Source organism: Oncorhynchus gorbuscha, linkage group LG10, assembly GCF_021184085.1.
Source record: "Oncorhynchus gorbuscha isolate QuinsamMale2020 ecotype Even-year linkage group LG10, OgorEven_v1.0, whole genome shotgun sequence".
Lineage (NCBI taxonomy): Eukaryota > Metazoa > Chordata > Actinopteri > Salmoniformes > Salmonidae > Oncorhynchus > Oncorhynchus gorbuscha.
In genome coordinates, this window is record NC_060182.1 from 29,206,049 (window position 1) to 29,225,004 (window position 18,956).

At 41.6% G+C, this 18,956-nt stretch overlaps 1 protein-coding gene across 2 annotated transcripts in view; it reads right to left on the reverse strand.

Moving 5' to 3' along the window:
• The window catches only part of nphp4 (nephronophthisis 4), a 218,076-nt gene that overhangs the window by 81,603 nt on the left and 117,517 nt on the right, over nucleotides 1-18,956 (reverse strand). For both annotated transcript variants that reach the window (XM_046365548.1, XM_046365547.1), the window contains exons 9-12: nucleotides 14,848-15,039; nucleotides 14,547-14,679; nucleotides 6,441-6,496; nucleotides 869-1,006 (exon numbers count right to left, since the gene is read on the reverse strand). In XM_046365548.1, the coding sequence (XP_046221504.1) occupies nucleotides 869-1,006; nucleotides 6,441-6,496; nucleotides 14,547-14,679; nucleotides 14,848-15,039 (519 nt within the window). The remainder of the gene's footprint in view (nucleotides 1-868; nucleotides 1,007-6,440; nucleotides 6,497-14,546; nucleotides 14,680-14,847; nucleotides 15,040-18,956) is intronic.

An 18,956-nucleotide genomic window follows, 5' to 3' on the forward strand; every position in this document is an offset into this window, starting at 1 on the left:
AAGTAGATCACTGATTGGCTAGCTCATCCTCCTCAGGGAGATGACATTTTTAACTGTTAGAGGTACAAGTTTGAGATGTTTAAAAAAAATGTTTTTAAGTGTTTTGTTTTATTCAATTTATGCGTTGGCCACAATTACGAGTATAGGACTACTCAACAACATTATTTGGATATGAATTAACAGAATATGACCTTTTACAAGTATGATTTTGACTGGTCAGTTACTTTAAGCCACAAAAACATTTTAACAAAACCAGTGAGAACTGGGTCTTATTCTGTAATCAGTATACTCAACATGAAAATACATCAAATTATCTAGGACAGGGACTTTGCATCAAACTTGGAATGGAATGCATTTGTAGTGTGTCCAGGTAGTGTTAAATGGAAAATCACAGCTTGTAAAAAAATGGATACCTTGAGTAAATTGGATCCGCCTTTGCACAATGATGTGAGTGCAGAGTCAGAGAGTGTTTCTTTTGATTTAGAAGATGAAAAACCTTGTGTAGTCCCAAAGACAAAGAGCATGCCAGAGTTCATCAAAAACTGTATTCTCAAGGTTGTGTGTGCGCGAGTGTGCCTGTGTGTCTGTAGGTATGTGTCTGTACATAGCTTTGTGTTAGAAAAGTGAGTGAGCCTTTGAATTCAAATGGCTGTGGCTGTCTGCGTATCCATGGAAATTATACATGAGTGTGTGTGCGCACACTTATATGTGAGTGTGTCAGAGACCTACAAAGTGCCCATATGTGTTTATGTAGCAGTGCGTCTATGTGTGTATGTATCCGTGTTTCTGCGTGTGAGTAGCACTGTGTGTATCCCCATGCGTGTGTGTCGGTGTGCGCGTGGGAGAGGGTACGGGGGTGGAATCTTACGACATGTGACAGCTGGTGGGCCGATGCCAATGGGGAAGGATAGAGCTGAGAGGAAAATGGCTGTTGCCATGGCGACACGGCAGTGGAGTGGCTCATGGTCGGGTAGCGTGAAGTAGCTGCCAGCTGAGACATAGAGAGCTAGGAAAAACAACAGGAATTCACATGAACTATTTAGACTTTATTAAAACAATATGAGAACGCATATCAATGCTGCAAAATAAAGCAAGATTAGAGTCTTATGAAGAGCACTATGTGGGGAGCATTCTCTATGGCCAGCATTGCCATATATAGGCTTCTATAGCTGCAACATATTATAACACGATTGGTGGGATTTTCGGGAATGTGTGCCGTCAAATCATATCCACCTGTCATTTCAGTTTCCAATGAGACTGAACTAGACCAGACATCAAACAAACAAGTTCTAATAAAAAGGGACAATATTTAAATAACAGTGATGACAAACAGGGCCAATTTCAGTAGAACAGTGATATGAGCCACAACCATCTCAGTGAGCAGCTGACTGCTCTGTTGTTGTCTTCTCTCCCATTATGTGTCAGGGCAAACAGGCTGGGTAGAGAGTGTTGGCAGTACGGCTCGCGCTCAAGCCTAACGCCACTATTAATTGCCTCCTTCTCTGCCTGTTCCCCTGCTCCTGTGTGTGTGTTCTCACACACAGAGGCGCCTCGCTCATGTCTGGTGTGTTTCACACCCACAGTGGCAGGCTGTGGTGACTTGCGATGTGGGATTGTGTGTGTGTGTGTGTCACCGTTGTGGAGTCGACCTCTCAGCTGGCGGTTGTCATCATATGTCTCTTAGTAAGTGAGAAAACGAGAGGAGGTGGGAGACAGAAGGAAAAAGATATGGAGAGGGAAAAAATATTTGAAGATTGACTGAGGGGGGAGAAGAAAATATAAATTTGTCACAAAGAGTGAGATGAAAATTGGAGAACAGAGTTAGGGAAAGAGAGGGCGAGAAATGGAGAGATACAGAAATAGAAGAAAGAGAGACACACAGAGAGCGAGACAGAGAGAGACAGAGAGCATCACCTCGGCAACACTGTTGACTGCCAACACAGGTAACAACAATAACATAACCCAAGACCGGCCTGTGATGGAAGGGGGCATCCCAGGCAATACACACACACACAGTGCTCTATATATTAGATAAAAATAGTCTTATAGAGCCTTAGCATTCTGCTCAAAGTGAACCAAAAGTGTCAGGAATCAATAATTTATGCAGAAAAACAAAGTTGTCAGATCCTACAATGCTTGCAGATATAGCAGTGAATACATATTGTTTACAGTCCTATTTCTGTGCCGGGTGGCATTGATTTAATGGTGTTTGACAGTAATGCAGGGTAGGAGACCGAGGTTGATTCCCAAATTGCACCCTATTCCCTATATAGTGCATTACCTTTGAACAGAGCCCTACCGGCTGTGTTCCAAAGTAGTGCTCTAAATGGGAAATAGGGTGCCATTTGAGACACAGGGATATGGCTGATGAAGAGGGTTATTTCTATCGACATAAATTGGAACTGTGGATCAGGGAGAGTTGTGCCAAAACCATGAGTTATACTGTAGCTTTTGTTTATTTATTCCACCCATTGTTGAATACTCGACTTTGATCTGACATGTATACATGTAGCCTCGCTTCTGTTGTTCTGGTGGCTCAGTTGGTTGGTGCCTGGTGCTTGTGGGGGTGGCAGTTAGCCTAAGGTTAGAGAAATGGACCAGCAAGCGGAGGCTCGCCGGTCCAAATGCCAGCTCCGGGTTGTATAAGCAAATACAAACATTTCTGTTCTTTCCTGCAAGATAATAGGCTAATAGAATTTTTATTTTAAAAAACTGTGTATTTATTGCATTTCTGTATGTCCGTGAGTACGTTTGACAATAAGAACTTTGGAGCTGCAGGTACAAGGCTAGTGGAATATGTTTCAGGCATTGGAACTAAAATTATTTTCCAATCGTTTCGTTCCACTGTTCCGTCCTGCAAAATAAAGTTCAGAAGTACAGGTTTATATTGTTCCTTTCTGTTCCTTTGTAAACCTCTGAAATATTTTTGAAAAGTCTATTTAACACAATATTAAATGACTTCATAAATAATGCTGTGCAGATAGAGAAGATTTGCTGTGGAGCGGGCAAGGTATAGCTCAGTGAGTTGCTTACATGCCTGATGGAAAGACAAGTGTAGTGCGCAAGATGCAACTGAAATTTTGTGGGTGGGGAGAGAGTGAGAGAACCTTGAAGCGCTGGGCATCTTGTTGTGATGACATGCAGTATCTTCATTAGGCCCACGGAGGAGTGGCTTCTATAAAGGAACTTTGAATGTCTTTGAACTTCAGAGTTGACTAAACGTTAGCTAGCTTACAGGCTTGTGTGTGCAGAGAGGCACCAGCATTTTTGTAGTTAATAAATACAAGGTGAACTATAGTATCCCTAACTAGCACTAAAAAGGGAATCTATTCTTCTCTAGCTACAAATTTCTCGACCCATCTTCTGAATCACGCTTGTAACGTCGGTAGGCTACAGATGGGTCGTTCCACCTTTAAAAGCACATAAGAGGATTTCGACACCCACCATCTCAGATTGTTCTGATATAGTTTATTTGTTATTTATTTGTTATTTAACCTTTATTTAACTAGGCAAGTCAGTTAAGAACAAATTCTTATTTACAACGACAGCCTACCAAAAGGCCTCCTGCGGGGATGGGGGCCTGGGATTAAAAATACAAATGAAATACAATATAAACATATGACAAAACATACATCACAACAATAGACGACAACACAACACTAACAACAACATGGTAGCAACACAACATGGTAAGCACAAAAGATGGACAAACATTATTGGGAAGTTATAATAAACAACAACATATTTTGTTGAAATATAATCTGATATCTGAGAAATTAAGATAATTGATTGCATCCAAAGGCCAGCAAAACATTTGACAAACAAACAGCAATGGTAGCAGCACATTGTTTCTTCACATAACAACAACATGGTAGCAACACAACATGGTAGCAGCACAAAAGATGGTACAAACATTATTGGGCACAGTTATAATAAACAGATGACAGTAGCATATTTTGTTGAAATATAATCTGATATCTGAGAAATTAAGATAATTGATTGCATCCACTGACATACATTGGATTTGTGCCACAAATGCAAAACATGTAGCATTTGAAACATTGGCAAAACAAAACAAAACCAAAGCATGGGTAATGTCATAAGTTGTCAATAGACTGCTTAAACCAATATGTAATTAGGGTGAAATATCCATTAATAGCAGAAACAGCACCATCTTTCGGTCAGAACCTGGTAATATCAGGACGTAGGATGGGACATAAACCTAACAGCTTCATGACTAATTTCTATGAACGGGGAAAAACATCACCAAATTCACTGAGAATACATTTCATAGGATGAAGAAACAATACAATACTTATACTATACACTCGTTGTTGGGTTGGGATTGCTGTGGGGTGTGAGTTTCTCACTACAGAAAATAACTATATTAAGCAGTTCCCGTGCTTTTAAAATAATGGTAAACCGTATAGATCCCTTTTGTTCCCGGTTCTGATTCTGTTCCTTGAAACATTTAGTTATTTTCCATTTTTTGGTTCTGTTCCCTTTACCTGTTCCAACCCGATATGTTCAGCTGCAAACTTAATCTAGAGGCAGGAGAGCAGACCCAGGCCCTCATTATGGCTCATAGATCCAGCACTGAGACAGAGCTAATCCTTCTCCTCGACTGTGTCTGTGGGGTCTTATCTCTGTGAGAGAGCTGCATCCATCACAGGGCCCGGCCCCTCACTTGACAGCCCCACTCAGCCTGAGAGACATCACTCACACCCCACCATGCCCCACCATGCCCCCCATGCCCCACCATGCCCCACCATGCCACACACACACACACACACACACACACACACACACACACACACACACACACACACACACACACACACACACACACACACACACACACACACACACACACACACACACACACACACACACACACACACACACACACACACACACACACACACACACTAATGTACACACATGCAGAGACGCACACAGCAAACATGTACCCGATTTCACATGTGCAGAAACACACACTCAAGTGCATGTGTACCAGCACACACAATTGAAAAACATGCGCCCATGCACGTAACACACACTCGTCATTAAAAACCCTCCCCACAAATATTGAGTGGATGAAGCTCTCTGCTCCATAGTACCACATCATATTTTTTATTTTTTTATTTCACCTTTATTTAACCAGGTAGGCTAGTTGAGAACAAGTTCTCATTTGCAACTGCTACCTGGCCAAGATAAAGGTACAGGTAGAGATACTGGTGTGCAAAAGAGCAGAAAAGTAAATAAATAAAAACAGTATGGGGATGAGGTAGGTGAAAATGGGTGGGCTATTTACCAATAGACTATGTACAGCTGCAGCGATCGGTTAGCTGCTCAGATAGCAGATGTTTGAAGTTGGTGAGGGAGATAAAAGTCTCCAACTTCAGCGATTTTTGCAATTCGTTCCAGTCACAGGCAGCAGAGTACTGGAACGAAAGGCGGCCAAATGAGGTGTTGGCTTTAGGGATGATCAGTGAGATACACCTGCTGGAGCGCGTGCTATGGATGGGTGTTGCCATCGTGACCAGTGAACTGAGATAAGGCGGAGCTTTACCTAGCATGGACTTGTAGATGACCTGGAGCCAGTGGGTCTGGCGACGAATATGTAGCGAGGGCCAGCCGACTAGAGCATACAAGTCGCAGTGGTGGGTGGTATAAGGTGCTTTAGTAACAAAACGGATGGCACTGTGATAAACTGCATCCAGTTTGCTGAGTAGAGTGTTGGAAGCAATTTTGTAGATGACATCGCCAAAGTCGAGGATCGGTAGGATAGTCAGTTTTACTAGGGTAAGTTTGGCGGCGTGAGTGAAGGAGGCTTTGTTGCGGAATAGAAAGCCGACTCTTGATTTGATTTTCGATTGGAGATGTTTGATATGAGTCTGGAAGGAGAGTTTATGCTGCAGGATATTTTGATAGACCTGATACCTAACACTTATGTACCAAAGAACCTTACTTAAACAGCCCGTTAGAACAGAGATGACCATGTTTCTTTCAAGAGATAATCATGTAGAACTGGGGCACAGAATGCTATTTGTCTAACTGACTTTCTTAGCATTAGGTAGCAAACAGAGCCATTAATATACATTACGGTATGTATTATTATGTGGTATTATTATGTAGTATTATTGTGGTAGAAACTAACACTAAGTCCTATATTAGTTTACTAGTGAAGGCTGGTATTCATGAAGACTCTCAGATATGATCAGTTTTCCTTTAAGATCACAATGAATATGATAACATGGACAGGTGGGACCTGATCGTAGATCAGCACTTAATAAATGCCCGGGAGCCACTATGACAGTATGGAGACCTATGCTTCAAAACAGAGTGGAGTTGACCATGGCTTCAGGGAACGGTCTATCCATGACTGATCATGTCTGACCATGTTAGCGGCAACTGATCTTTGAGACAGTCTTACTTACCCCTGGGCCTTGTGGTGATCCCGGAGGAGATGCTTGAGAGGCACGCCGACTTTGACCTAAAGAGAAAAAGAGTTCAAAAACACAGCTCTTATTTACTGTTCCTTTTACTTCCATAGAAATATAAATCCTAGAAGGGAAATAGAGCCTCTGACCATATCAGATTGACTGATAAACGTATGGGTAGACTCAATACGGAATTCTATGGCTACCTTCTCACATGACTATTCTCATTCAGCCCGCATTGCCTTCCTTCTGCCGTGACTTCTGTTCACTCCACTAAATACAAACACTTCTTCATTATTCCTATGATCCAAAGTTAATAACATTGAGTCATTTCCTCCCCGCGGTCCAATAATAGAACATAACCAGGACTACGTCCCAAACGGCACTCTATTCCCTACATAGGGCTCTGGTCAAAAGTAGTACATTATAAAGGGAATAGGGTACCATTTCGGACATATCCCAGGTGGTGGAGGAAAAGGGATGTAGTTAGCTGTAAAATGTACATTTTACTTGCACAGTCATAATCTTGGCTGAATTTGCCATCCAATGACATCCCTATAAGATGCATACACAGTAATGGAAAAGTGACATATACATAGAACTACAATGATTTACAGTGCATTCGGAAATTATTCAGACCCCTTGACTTTTCCCCCCCATCTTGTTATGTTACAGCCTTATTCTAAAATGGATTTAAAAAAAAATCCTCATCAATCTACACACAATACCCCATAATAACAAGGTGAAAACGGGTTTTTTGAAATGTTTGCAAATGTGTAAAAAAAAAAAAAAATTGAGCTCAGGTGCATCCCGTTTCCATTGATCATCCTTGAGATGTTTCTCTACCTTGATTGGAGTCCACCTGTGGTAAATTCAATTGATTGAACATGATTTGGAAGGGACACCTGTCTTTATAAGGTCCCACAGTTGACACTGCATGTCAGAGCAAAAACCAAGCCATGAGATCGAAGGAATTGTCCGTGGAGTTCCGAGACAGGATTGTGTAGAGGCACAGATCTGGGGAAGGGTACCAAAACATGCAGCATTGAAGGTCCGCAAGAACACAGTGGCCTCAATCAGTCTTAAATGGAAGAGGTTTGGTAACCACCAAGACTCTTCCTAGAGCTGGCCGCCCAGCCAAACTGAGCAATCGGGGGAGAACGGCCTTGGTCAGGGAGGTGACCAAGAACCCGATGGTTGCTAGGTAGAGATGGGAGAAACTTACAGAAGGACAACCATCTCTGCAGCAATCCACCAATCAGGCCTTTAAGGTAGAGTGGAGAGATGGAAGCCACCCCTCAATAAAAAGGCACATGAAGGCCTGCTTGGAGTTTTGCAAAAGGCACCTAAAGACTCTCAGACCATGACAAAACCAGATTCTCTGGTCTGATGAAACCAAGATTGAACTCTTTGGCGTGAATGCCAAGTGTCACGTCTGGAGGAGAGATCCTTGATGAAAACCTGCTCCAGAGTCCTCAGGACCTCAGACTGGGGCCAAGGTTCACCTTCCAACAGGACAATAACCCTAAAAACACAGCCAAGACAACGCAGGAGAAGCTTCAGAACAAGTCTCTGAATGTCCTTGAGTGGCCAAGCCAGAGCCTGGACTTGAACCCGATCGAACATCTCTGGAGACCTGAAAAAAGCTGTGCAGCGACACTCCCCATCCAAGCTGACAGACCTTGACAAGGTCTAGTGAGAAGAACGGAAAAAACTCCCCAAATATAGGTGTGCCAAACTTGTAGCGTCAAACCCAAGAATACGCAAGGCTGTTATCGCTGCCAAAGGTGCTTGAAAAAAGACTGGGTAAAGGGTCAGAAAACGTATGTAAATGTGATGGTTTTTAACATTTTTAATAGTCACAAAAAAATTAAAACCTGTATTTGGTTTTGCCATTATGGGGTCTTGTGTGTAGTTTGATGAGGAACATTTTTAGAACAAAGCTGTAAAAGGTCAAGGGGTCTGAATACTTTTACGAATGCACTGGATCACTACAGAGATCTACAGATCTGGCAAATAAAGGAAACACTTAATGAGGGATAAAAAGTACAGTCAAAAGTTTGGACACACCTACTCATTCAAGGGTTTTTCTTTAGTTTTACTATGTTCTACATTGTAGAATAATACTGAGGATATCAAAACTATTAAATAACAAATATGGAATCATTCAGTAAACAAAAAAGTGTTAAAGAAATCAAAATATATTTTATATGAGATTACTCAAAGTAGCCACCCTTTGCCTTGATGACAGCTTTGCATACTCTTGACATTCTCTCAACCAGCTTCATGAGGTAGTCAAACTGGAAGCATTTCAATCAATTAATTTCGTTCCTACTTAATGCATTTGAGCCAATCAGTTGTGTTGTGACAAGGTAGGGGTGGTATACAGAAGACAGCCCTATTAAGTAAAAGACCAAGTCCATATTATGGCAAGAACAGCTCAAATAAGCAAAGAGAAACAACAGTCCATTATTAGTTGAAGACATAAAAGTCACACAATGTGGAACATTTCAAGAACTTTGGAAGTTTCTTCAAATCGCAAAAACCATCAAACGCGAATGATGAAACTGGCTCTTATGAGGACCGCCACAGGAAAGGAATACCCAAAGTTACCTCTGCTGCAGAGGATACTGTAAGTTCATTAGAGTTACCAGCCTCAGAAATTGCAGCACAAATAAATGCTTCACAGAGTTCAAGTAACATACACATCTCAACATCAACTGTTCAGAGGAGACTGCTGAATCAGGCATTCATGGTCGAATTGCTGCAAAGAAACCACTACTAAAGGACACCAATAAGAAGAAGAGACTTGCTTGGTCCAAGAAACACAAGCAATGCACATAGACCGGTGGAAATCTGTCCTCTGATCTGATGAGTCCAAAATTGAGGTTTTGGTTCCAATCGCCATGCCTTTGTGAGACGCAGGGTAGGTGAATGGATGATCTCTGCTTGTGTGGTTCCCACCGTGAAGCCTGGAGGTGGTGGTGCGATGGTGTTTTTCTGGTGACACTGTCTATGATTTATTTAGAATTCAAGGCACACATAACCAGCATGGCTACCACAGCATTCTGCAGCAATACGCCATCCCATCTGGTTAGTGGTACTATCATTTGTATTTCAACAGGACAATGACCCAAAACACACCTCCAGGCTGTGTAAGGGCTATTTGACCAAGCAGAGTGATGGAGTGCTGCATCAGATGACCTGGCCTCCACAATCACCCAACCTCAACCCAATTGAGATGGTTTGAGATGAGTTGGACCGCAGAGTGAAGGAAAAGCAGCCAACAAGTGCTCAGTATATGTGGGAACTCCTTCAAATCTGTTGGAAAAGCATTCCTCATGAAGCTGGTTGAGAATATGCCAAAGCTCTCATCAAGGCAAAGGGTGGCTACTCAGAAGAAACTCAAATATAAAATGTATTTTGATTTGTTTAACACTTTTTTGATTAGTACATGATGTTCCATATGTATTATTTCATAGTGTTGATGTCTTCACTATTATTCAACAATGTAGACCATAGTAAAAATAATAGTAGGGTTGTCCAAACATTTGACTGGTACTGTATATTCAAATCAGGGGCTGGTCACACAGGTGTGGTTGCTGAGTTAATTAAGTAATTAACATTTCAAGAAGACCAGTTACACATTCTTTTGAAAACCATGGCTAGATGAGTTCTCATTGACTTTGAAAGATGGTTCTCGAAGGAGCATAGGGGGGGGGGTTATAGTTTGTGTGTCAGTCATCAGATCACAACCCAATTGAACACTTATGGGAGATTCTGGAGCGGCGCCTAACATGCTGACCACACCGCTCGCATTACAAAAATAACTGTATACATACATGTTATTCAATCAATCATTGCACCCACACTGCTCGCATGTACCAACGAGCGTCTGTGTTGCCAAGTGCTAAAATAGAAGTCAGTTCTATTTGTGACGTAAGTCCTGCCTCCCCCATGTCCTCATTGGTTTATAAAAGCATATACCCACGTGCTATCGCCTTATTGGTTATACCCACGTGGGTGATTGAAAGACGAACTGAAGCCGGTCGGTCGTGGTAATACACCTTCTTATGAAAGTTAGATGCCAATCGCCATATAAAGTCCAAAGAAGAAAAAGCTTGGAAGGAGGAGATGACTAGAAACAATTCGGTTGACCGTTTCATGTGTGGATTAATTGTTTGAGCGCATTTCAGGTAAAATAAATTCACGTTTATATCCCAGGACAATTTAGATAGCAACAGCAAGCTAGCTAGCTAAATTGCAATAAATGTTTAATGCTTTTCGACCTGTCCCCAAATTAATATAATTGGTTCAAAGTTTGTTTTGATATTCAACATGTGTATCGTGATCGCGTTTGGTGTGGGGGGGACAAAATCAATTTGCGCACAACGCACATGTGCGTCCAGTTTGGGCATTGTGTGAGACAGCGTTTTTCCACCACCATCAACAAAACACCAAATTATGGTATTTCTCATGGGAGAATGCTGTTTCATCCCTCCAATAGAGTTCCTGAATCTTATAGAATCTATGCCAAGGTGCATTGAAGCTGTTCTATTTTATTAACACTTTATGTTGGTGTTTCCTTTATTTTGGCAGTTACCTACCCTACAGTGTGTAAGGTGAAGTTGGACCTAAATGCTGATCATGGATCAGTTTAGCATTTTCCTAACCAACTGCTAAGATTGGAATTGGGGGAGGAGAAGCTGATCCTAGATCTGTATCTATAATGTCACCCCGGAGCTACAAGTAACTGCCCAAATAATGCAAACACCAACATAAAGTGTCTTAATAGGATGTTGGGCACCACGAGCCGCCAGAACAGCTTCAATGCTCATCAAACCACTCAGTGACTACTCGACTCGTGCCCTGTGGATGGAGGGATTGTCATCCACTCCAATCAGGATAGAAATGATTCACCATACTATAGGTTGAAAGTAATCACTCAAATTGGCTATGTATTTATTGCCGTTTACTTTGCCCTCTAAAAGTGTTAAGTGAACCTAAACCATACCAGGAAAATGCACCCCACACCATAAGAGCTGCCAGAACTGAGCTGCCAGAACCCTCATTTACTCAAGTGTTTCCATTATTTTAGCAGTTACATGTTTCTCTACATTCAACTTCTATGAACCACTAGAATTGTACTATTGTAGACTAGATAGTAAGCACACAGTGGAACATCACTCAGACAATCTGTGACAGTGTTGTCTTTTAGACACAGTCACAGTCTGATTCAAATGTCTGATGCAATGCTGGGTGAACTGCACCGGTAGCCATAGTGATGGCGAAATCTCTCTCTCTCTCTCTCTCTCTCTCTCTCTCTCTCTCTCTCTCTCTCTCTCTCTCTCTCTCTCTCTCTCTCTCTCTCTCTCTCTCTCTCTCTCTCTCTCTCTCTCTCTCTCTCTCTCTCTCTCTCTCTCTCTCTCTCTCTCTCTCTCTCTCTCTCTCTCTCTCTCTCTCTCTCTCTCTCTCTCTCTCTCTCTCTCTCTCTCTCTCTCTCTGACTCTCTCTGACTCTCTGTGACTCTCTCTCATTCTTTCTCTGTTGGCTCAGACTGGCCTTTTGGAAATGGCTAGAGTAGCCTGGGGTGCAGGAGCCTTGCTGTAGCATCCATCTGCTCAGACTACAGTAAGTGTGGACAGGAGGACACAATAGTGCTGGATGATGAACTAGTACCATGACACTACCATGGCACCAACAACCTACTCTATGGCATCCATTTTGTTTGAAGTGCTTTTAAGTGGCACTGCAGACTCTACTTTTCAAATCATTAAGTGGATTTATCAGTGATAAACAGATGTTGACAGCTGAGAAATCAGGGAAATGTGAATAATGCAAGTATGGGCCATTGGAATGAATTATTTAATAATCTAAGAGGACACAGCTAGATGTTTTTTCCCTGTTTTGCTTATCATTATCCAAGTTGTACACGATGGCGGTCAAGCAAACAGTGCGGGTTCTGTAGCTACTTCCCTGATTACTGGGAGTGCATGGACTGTGTGAGAATGCATAAGTCACACCCCACAAGACATGCCACCAGAGGTCTCTTCACAGTCCCCAAGTTCAAAACAGACTATGGGAGGCGCACAGCACTACATAGAGCCATGACAACATGGAACTACATTCCACATCAGGTAACTGATGCAAGCAGTAGAATCAGATTTTATAAAGTAGATAAAAATACACCTTATGGAAGAGCGGGGACTGTGAAGTAACACACATAGACACATGCACACACACACACACACACTATACACACACATGGATTTTGCGTTGTTGATATGTGGTAGTGGAGTATGGGCCTGAGGGCACACACTTAGTTTGTTGTGAATTCTGAAATGAATGTATCGTAATGTTTTTAAAATTGTATAACGGCCTTAATTTTGCGAGACTCCAGGAAGAGTAGTTGCTGCCATGGCAGCAGCTAACGGGGATCTATAATAAACACAAATACTGAACTTGGTTTAATGCCCATCACACATTTCTCATGGAAACATCTAAAACGGTATGAATCGATAAGTGTCTTACTTTCCCTATTTCAAAATGACTGGCTGAAAGGGGTAGGAATGCAATGTGGAATGGATCCTACTTTGATCCTCCTTGCTTGTCGGATGCAGCCATGGGACGACCAAGACATAAATGACACATATCAGCTTGTAAATGAGCTGTTGTTTCTATCAGCCTTCCAGAGAAACATACAGATGAAAACACAAACATACAAACACACACACACTTCTACACAAGCACGCACGCGCACACAGATACGCACACGTACACATGGCCACGAATGCACAAAACAAACAAATACACATGAGTGCACGTACTGTACACACCGACACATACACCCCTCTGTCTAATCAGAGAACAGTCAGCACTGTTCAAACCACCAAATCAAAATAATGACAGAGATTCATGATATTGTACATCCTTAACAGCAGCCAACACAAAATCATTTAGGCGACATGTTCAGAGAAGGCTTTTCGAGGACACTTCAACCGCTGATTCAACTGTCATTAAACAGACTTTGCAAAGAAGCAGCCACCCCAACTGAACCTCAATCAACTCCATTCTCCGTGTAGGAAGATAAGCTGGCTAGCGACAACATTAGGATGGAAATCATTGGCTATGTAGAGTCCACTCAGAGTCAAGATATACCCCCTAACTGTGCCTTCAATATAGGTTGCAATTGTACCCTAATACAATAGTGTCATATCATTAGCCTCTGTTGCTATGAGTGCCATACATAGACAGTAACATATCAGTGCTTTCACATATGATAGCAAAATATGTCTCCGGTTCTGCTGCATACACAGCCTACCAAAAAGGCTGGAGTTTGATGAGTTCGGATCGCAACTCAACTCTTTTCCGGAGCAGAAGCTAGCGTGAGATACCGATGTCAGGCTTGTTCAAAATCAAGGGGCCATATCGGGCCCTGGCCAAAGTCTCTTCTGGGTACTCTTCTTCTTTGTCGGAGCATTCTAATCCTGTAGAGAGCAGGTGGTGCCAATGAGATAACGCTACGGTGGTTGGGAGTCCCATTATGCATATTGCTTCTGATGGATGGTAGTCAGAACTTTGAAGTCCTTCTCCAGGGGTGACTAACTGCAGCAGTGTGTGTGCCTGAAAAGTATGTTGGTCTGCGAGCAGCCTTTCTGTCATTCCATGCTTTCCCTGTTATGATAAACAAAACCTGTTATGGTGAGGAAACAAACACAGGCAGTGACGTTTGAAGTGATTTCAAAGTCCAATTCAAACTAGAAATAACCTTTTCTATGTCAGCCATTTTCAAAGGGAATCTCTTCACTACTTAGGAGTTCAGAATGTGTCAGTCGTTTGGGGAAAAAAAAATGTTTTTTTTTGAAGACTAAAGCCATTTTGAGAAATAAAAGGACATTGTGACTGATGCTGCTGATACATGTCAGCTATATGATTAAGACAACATAGAAAAGCAGAAAAAGCTGGATGTTGGCTATTGGATACTTCAGTTCAAATAAAAATATTAATAAGGATAATGTCCAGAAAAGCAGGAATTCCTGATGAATCAGGAAGTCCCATCCATGACTGATACAGATGGAGATATCCCTCCGTGATGATATGTACCTGGTGAGGGTGAGGGAGGTTTCCTCTGCTGTCCTGCCCTGCTCCTCCTCGGAGACACGGCTGTGCTGGACGAGGCCTTCTGCACTGAGCTGGAAGAGAGACGGAACCTGACCATGTCCATCTCATCGACCACCTCCGAGAGAGGACCAGAGAGAAAGACAGAAAGCGAGAGAGGCAGAGCGAGAGAAAGACAGAAAGGGAGATAGAAAGAGAAGTCAGTGTGGGACTGCCAAATGATCAGCTGATCCATCATCTCATCTAATTAATTGGTTAATATCACACATTATGAGAAATATGTTACCTGGGCAGGACTTTGGCTGTTAGAGGAAGAGGTATAGGCCATGATTCCATAGGGGTTGGGCGTAGAGCCGCCCTGCAGACTAAGCTTCACTTCTTCGGCCCTCAGGGCACCCCACTCCTGGAAGGGGCACCACACCCCCCAGCGCAGGCACTGCGTGAAGGCTGTCCGGGAGATTGTGGAGGTCGAGGAGAGCTTTGGAACCCAAAAACACCCAAAGTCAGTAGAACCTTTAGCAGTAAAGAAATACTTCAAGCCTTATATGTAGTGTGAGGCACAACACGTTGCCAGACAGGAAGAAGTGTAGGGAGCTCCTTGTGACCTTATGTTCCCGAAAGGGATGAAGAGGATTCATAAAGTAAGTAAGCAAGCAAGCATGTGTAGTCTATATGTTATAACTGCTGCTACACAATAATTCAACGTAGAAAAATAACCGTTTGTGAATACTAGCTATCTTTATTTGTGGGAGTTTATACCATTCCTGTTAGTATTCCGATCAGGAGCAGTGGAAATGGTTTCGAAGTCAGTATACAGTCAGAGGTCCTTATCAGTCAACGGTCTTCTCGACAGTCGAAAAAGGTTCAATTTGCTCCAATGGCTTTCTCAGCAAATATTGTTTCATGGTTGAAAGAGGTGAAAATTAAATGGCTGAGGAAAAACAATAGTGGTGCAGAAATTCCAATTTGAGGGCATTGTCCTTTCGCTCCAGGCAAGACTGGAGTCCAAGGTTATTATAGTTGTGATTTTCTATTAGTTTGTTTATTTCTAGTTTAGTTTCAGTTAGTTCATTCTTGATTTACTACTTTTGTTTTAGTTTGAGTTAAATAACTTATTATATTATTTAGTTTCAGTTTTAGTGATAGGGAAAGAAAGTAGGTAGGCTAGGAGCCATTTATGTGATGTAGGCCTATAGCTGGGTGTTTTGGAGGATATCAAATTTTCCCACTGGGGGGGGCCGTAATACACAAGGTGATGAGTCAGGTCATAGGTTTGGTTATGTTTAAATTATAAATCAATCTTAATGAGACTTGACTATGTTGCCCAGTTGTAAGTTACGACGAGTAAGACCTTCTCTTGTTGGTTGAGCAATACAGATGCTGTGCCTCGTTGAGGCAGGCTGATATGCCCATAAACTAATGGTTATTTCGATGTCTCTTTCAGAATCTCCTGAACTTTCTGGGTTTCTGTATCCATTTGCAAAGCAATCACCCCGTTTACCCTAGAAGTGCCAGGAGTATTACATTTGGGATCAAGTGTTTGGTTGAATTTTCTGAAGGCTGGCTAATAGCACAGTCTTGTGGACTTGCCAGACTGGATGAATACATGAATGAGTGCTTCTTCTATTTTTTTTTTTTTTAACTCATTGGAATTAGGTTGCCATGTTTCTGCTATTTCCAGGCAAATGGCTAATGTGCGTTGTCCTAACGTTACGGTTGATGTGCAGCTACTAAGAGCTGGTGGCTGTCTCACCTTGTCTTTATCCTGAAATTGTTTGTATTTCTTTGTGGCGCTGTTCAGATTAACTTTGAGGTTGGTTGGCTTTTCCCAGTTCCACACACGCTGCTGATACTACAACACATTTGCTTTTGTCCTTTCCAGCATTGCTTTACTTTTTGCTGCCACCATTGTTCACACCTATGGTTCACACTCAAGCACGCCTTCTGATTTCTTCCCTATTAGAACTATCACTAACTCTACTGATAGCTATAGTGATGCACAAGCTAGCCTATTTGAAATGTCGGCATACTGGCAGCATTTACCCGCCAGATTCAGAAGCTTGAAAATACCTTTAAAAAAAAGAAAGATTGAAAACCCCCTTTCATTTTGAAGTTTAGAAGGAAAAAAAACCTAGAACTGAACAATGAGTTTTTCATTTTAGTTAGTTTTGCAGTCAAATATAGTTTCAGTATTGTTTTCGTTATTCAAATGTTTTTCTTAATTATTTTATTTCAGTTTACTAAATTATTTTCCCATTTTAGTTTTAATTTACTATAATAACCTTGCTGGAGTCCCAGAGGAATGTTACTAAAGCATGTTCAGTCTATAGGACATTGGTCTATAGGCCATAGTATGAGCAATGTGGACATGATCAGGGGTTCTGTAACTGGGGGTCGATAGAAACTAGAGGAACAAAGAGGTGTAATGGGTTCGCACTCAAAAATATGTTGCATAAAGCTTACTTCATTATTCTCCATTTTACATTTTTTACTGCTTCAGTGATAGTGTACACAGACATTTCAGATTTACAGCCTTCTTCAGTGTGTAGGTACAATTAGATGTCAATCTCCTGGGATTTCACTTGTTTACCTTGTTAACCACCTGAATCGAAATCAGGGATAGTTTTGGTGTTTCAAATGAAGAGGGTGGCTTAGCAAGTAAACTGAAAGGGGAAAAAATATTTGAAGGCAAACTGAGGGGAAAAGAGGACTATGTAGAAAACAATTTACACCATTTAAAGGTATACTTCAAGATTTTGGCAATTAAGCCCTTTATCTACTTCCCAAGAGTCAGATTAACTCATGGATACAATTGGTTGGTTTCTGCATCCAGTATGAAGGAAGTTAGAGGTTGTTTTACAAGCCAATGCTAACTAGCACAATTACTGGAAGTCTATTGTATCTACTAGCATGCTAGCAGTTACAATAGACTTCTAGTCCTTGCGCTAATGCTAGTTAGCAACTTCCTTCAAACTGCACCAGAGACATAAAAATGGTATCCACGAGTTCATTGGGGAAGTAGATAAAGGGCTTCTTTGCCAAAATCCTGAAGTATCCCTTTAATGTTCACGTTGTGATGTACAGCACTTGTAATATTCATTGATATTTGGGTCATATTAATTACTGATATTGCACAGCTCCTCAAATATCATGAGCCTTCTGTGTTTGAACGAATGCACGCACGCGCACTTCCTAGCTAGCCCGTTCTACAGTAGGCCTTAATACAAGTGATACATCTCCCCCATCACCTGAGAACAGTCACACGTGTACTTTAGGAGCAGATTTGTTGTGCTTAAACATGATTTACAATGAGTCCCGTGGCGCCTCTACTTCACTCTGAAGACAGCCATTCATGGAAAAAAAATAATTCCCGCGAGCAGTTTCGCAGAATCGATTAATAAGCCGGTCAGCCTCAGACCAAAGTAATCAATCACAGGTAGGGAGGACTAAAACCCTGCATGTGCCAAGGCCACGTCAGATACAGTATTCTAGAGAAATAAAATCATTGTGAATGTGTTCCGTTCAACAACAGATGAATAAAGCCCCTCAAGGTTGCATCCTGACCAATTTTGTATACAGCATAAATAAACCCTGGATTGCTGATGCTATCTATTGGCCAATGAGAGGCTTTGAAGCCACCGGTCCGCCATACAGAGCTCGCCAGCTTCTAGTCTTAAAAAATGGAAATGAGTTACATCAGATTCGTTCAGCAATTCCAATGTGGAAAATGAATTGGGAAAGAATAGGGTTTTGGGATAAACGCTGAAAATAAGGTCTGAGGTTAACACAGGCTTAGTATACATTATTTTGGGCTTTCATCCATTAACACTACAAAAACTCCATTAATTTCCCCAAAGGCTTTGGTCAACAAGCCATTGAGGAGTTAGTGCCTACAAAAAGACGCTGTTACTATTGCTCTCTATTGGCACTCCCCAGAAGAAGCAGGCCTTTCATAAGAATAAATTAAATCCTACAGTATTTCAATGAAATGTTTCAAGTGGGGACAGTAACATTAGAATTACACTTAAAGGAAATTGTTTATATATCTATCTTATTTTTTAAAAATGTTTAGCACACAATATAATTAAAAATGATTCATTAGGGTGTCTGTAATAGAATAAATGTGGCAAAAACCAATGTAGACATTAATAAATGCATTTCTATAGGTTCCCCAAAAATGTTACAATGGTGGGGGAGTGTCAAGATGAAGGTGCAATGGCTTTTAATGGGACCCATACAGTATCGTGCAAAAAGTTGACCAAAAAGCACCTAAAAGCAACTGGATGATCAAGACTCTTGGAAGAATGGTCTATAGACAGATACATCAAAAGCATAACTTTTTGGATGGCATGAGTCCCATTATGCCTGGCGAAAATGATGGTTTTGGGATGCTTT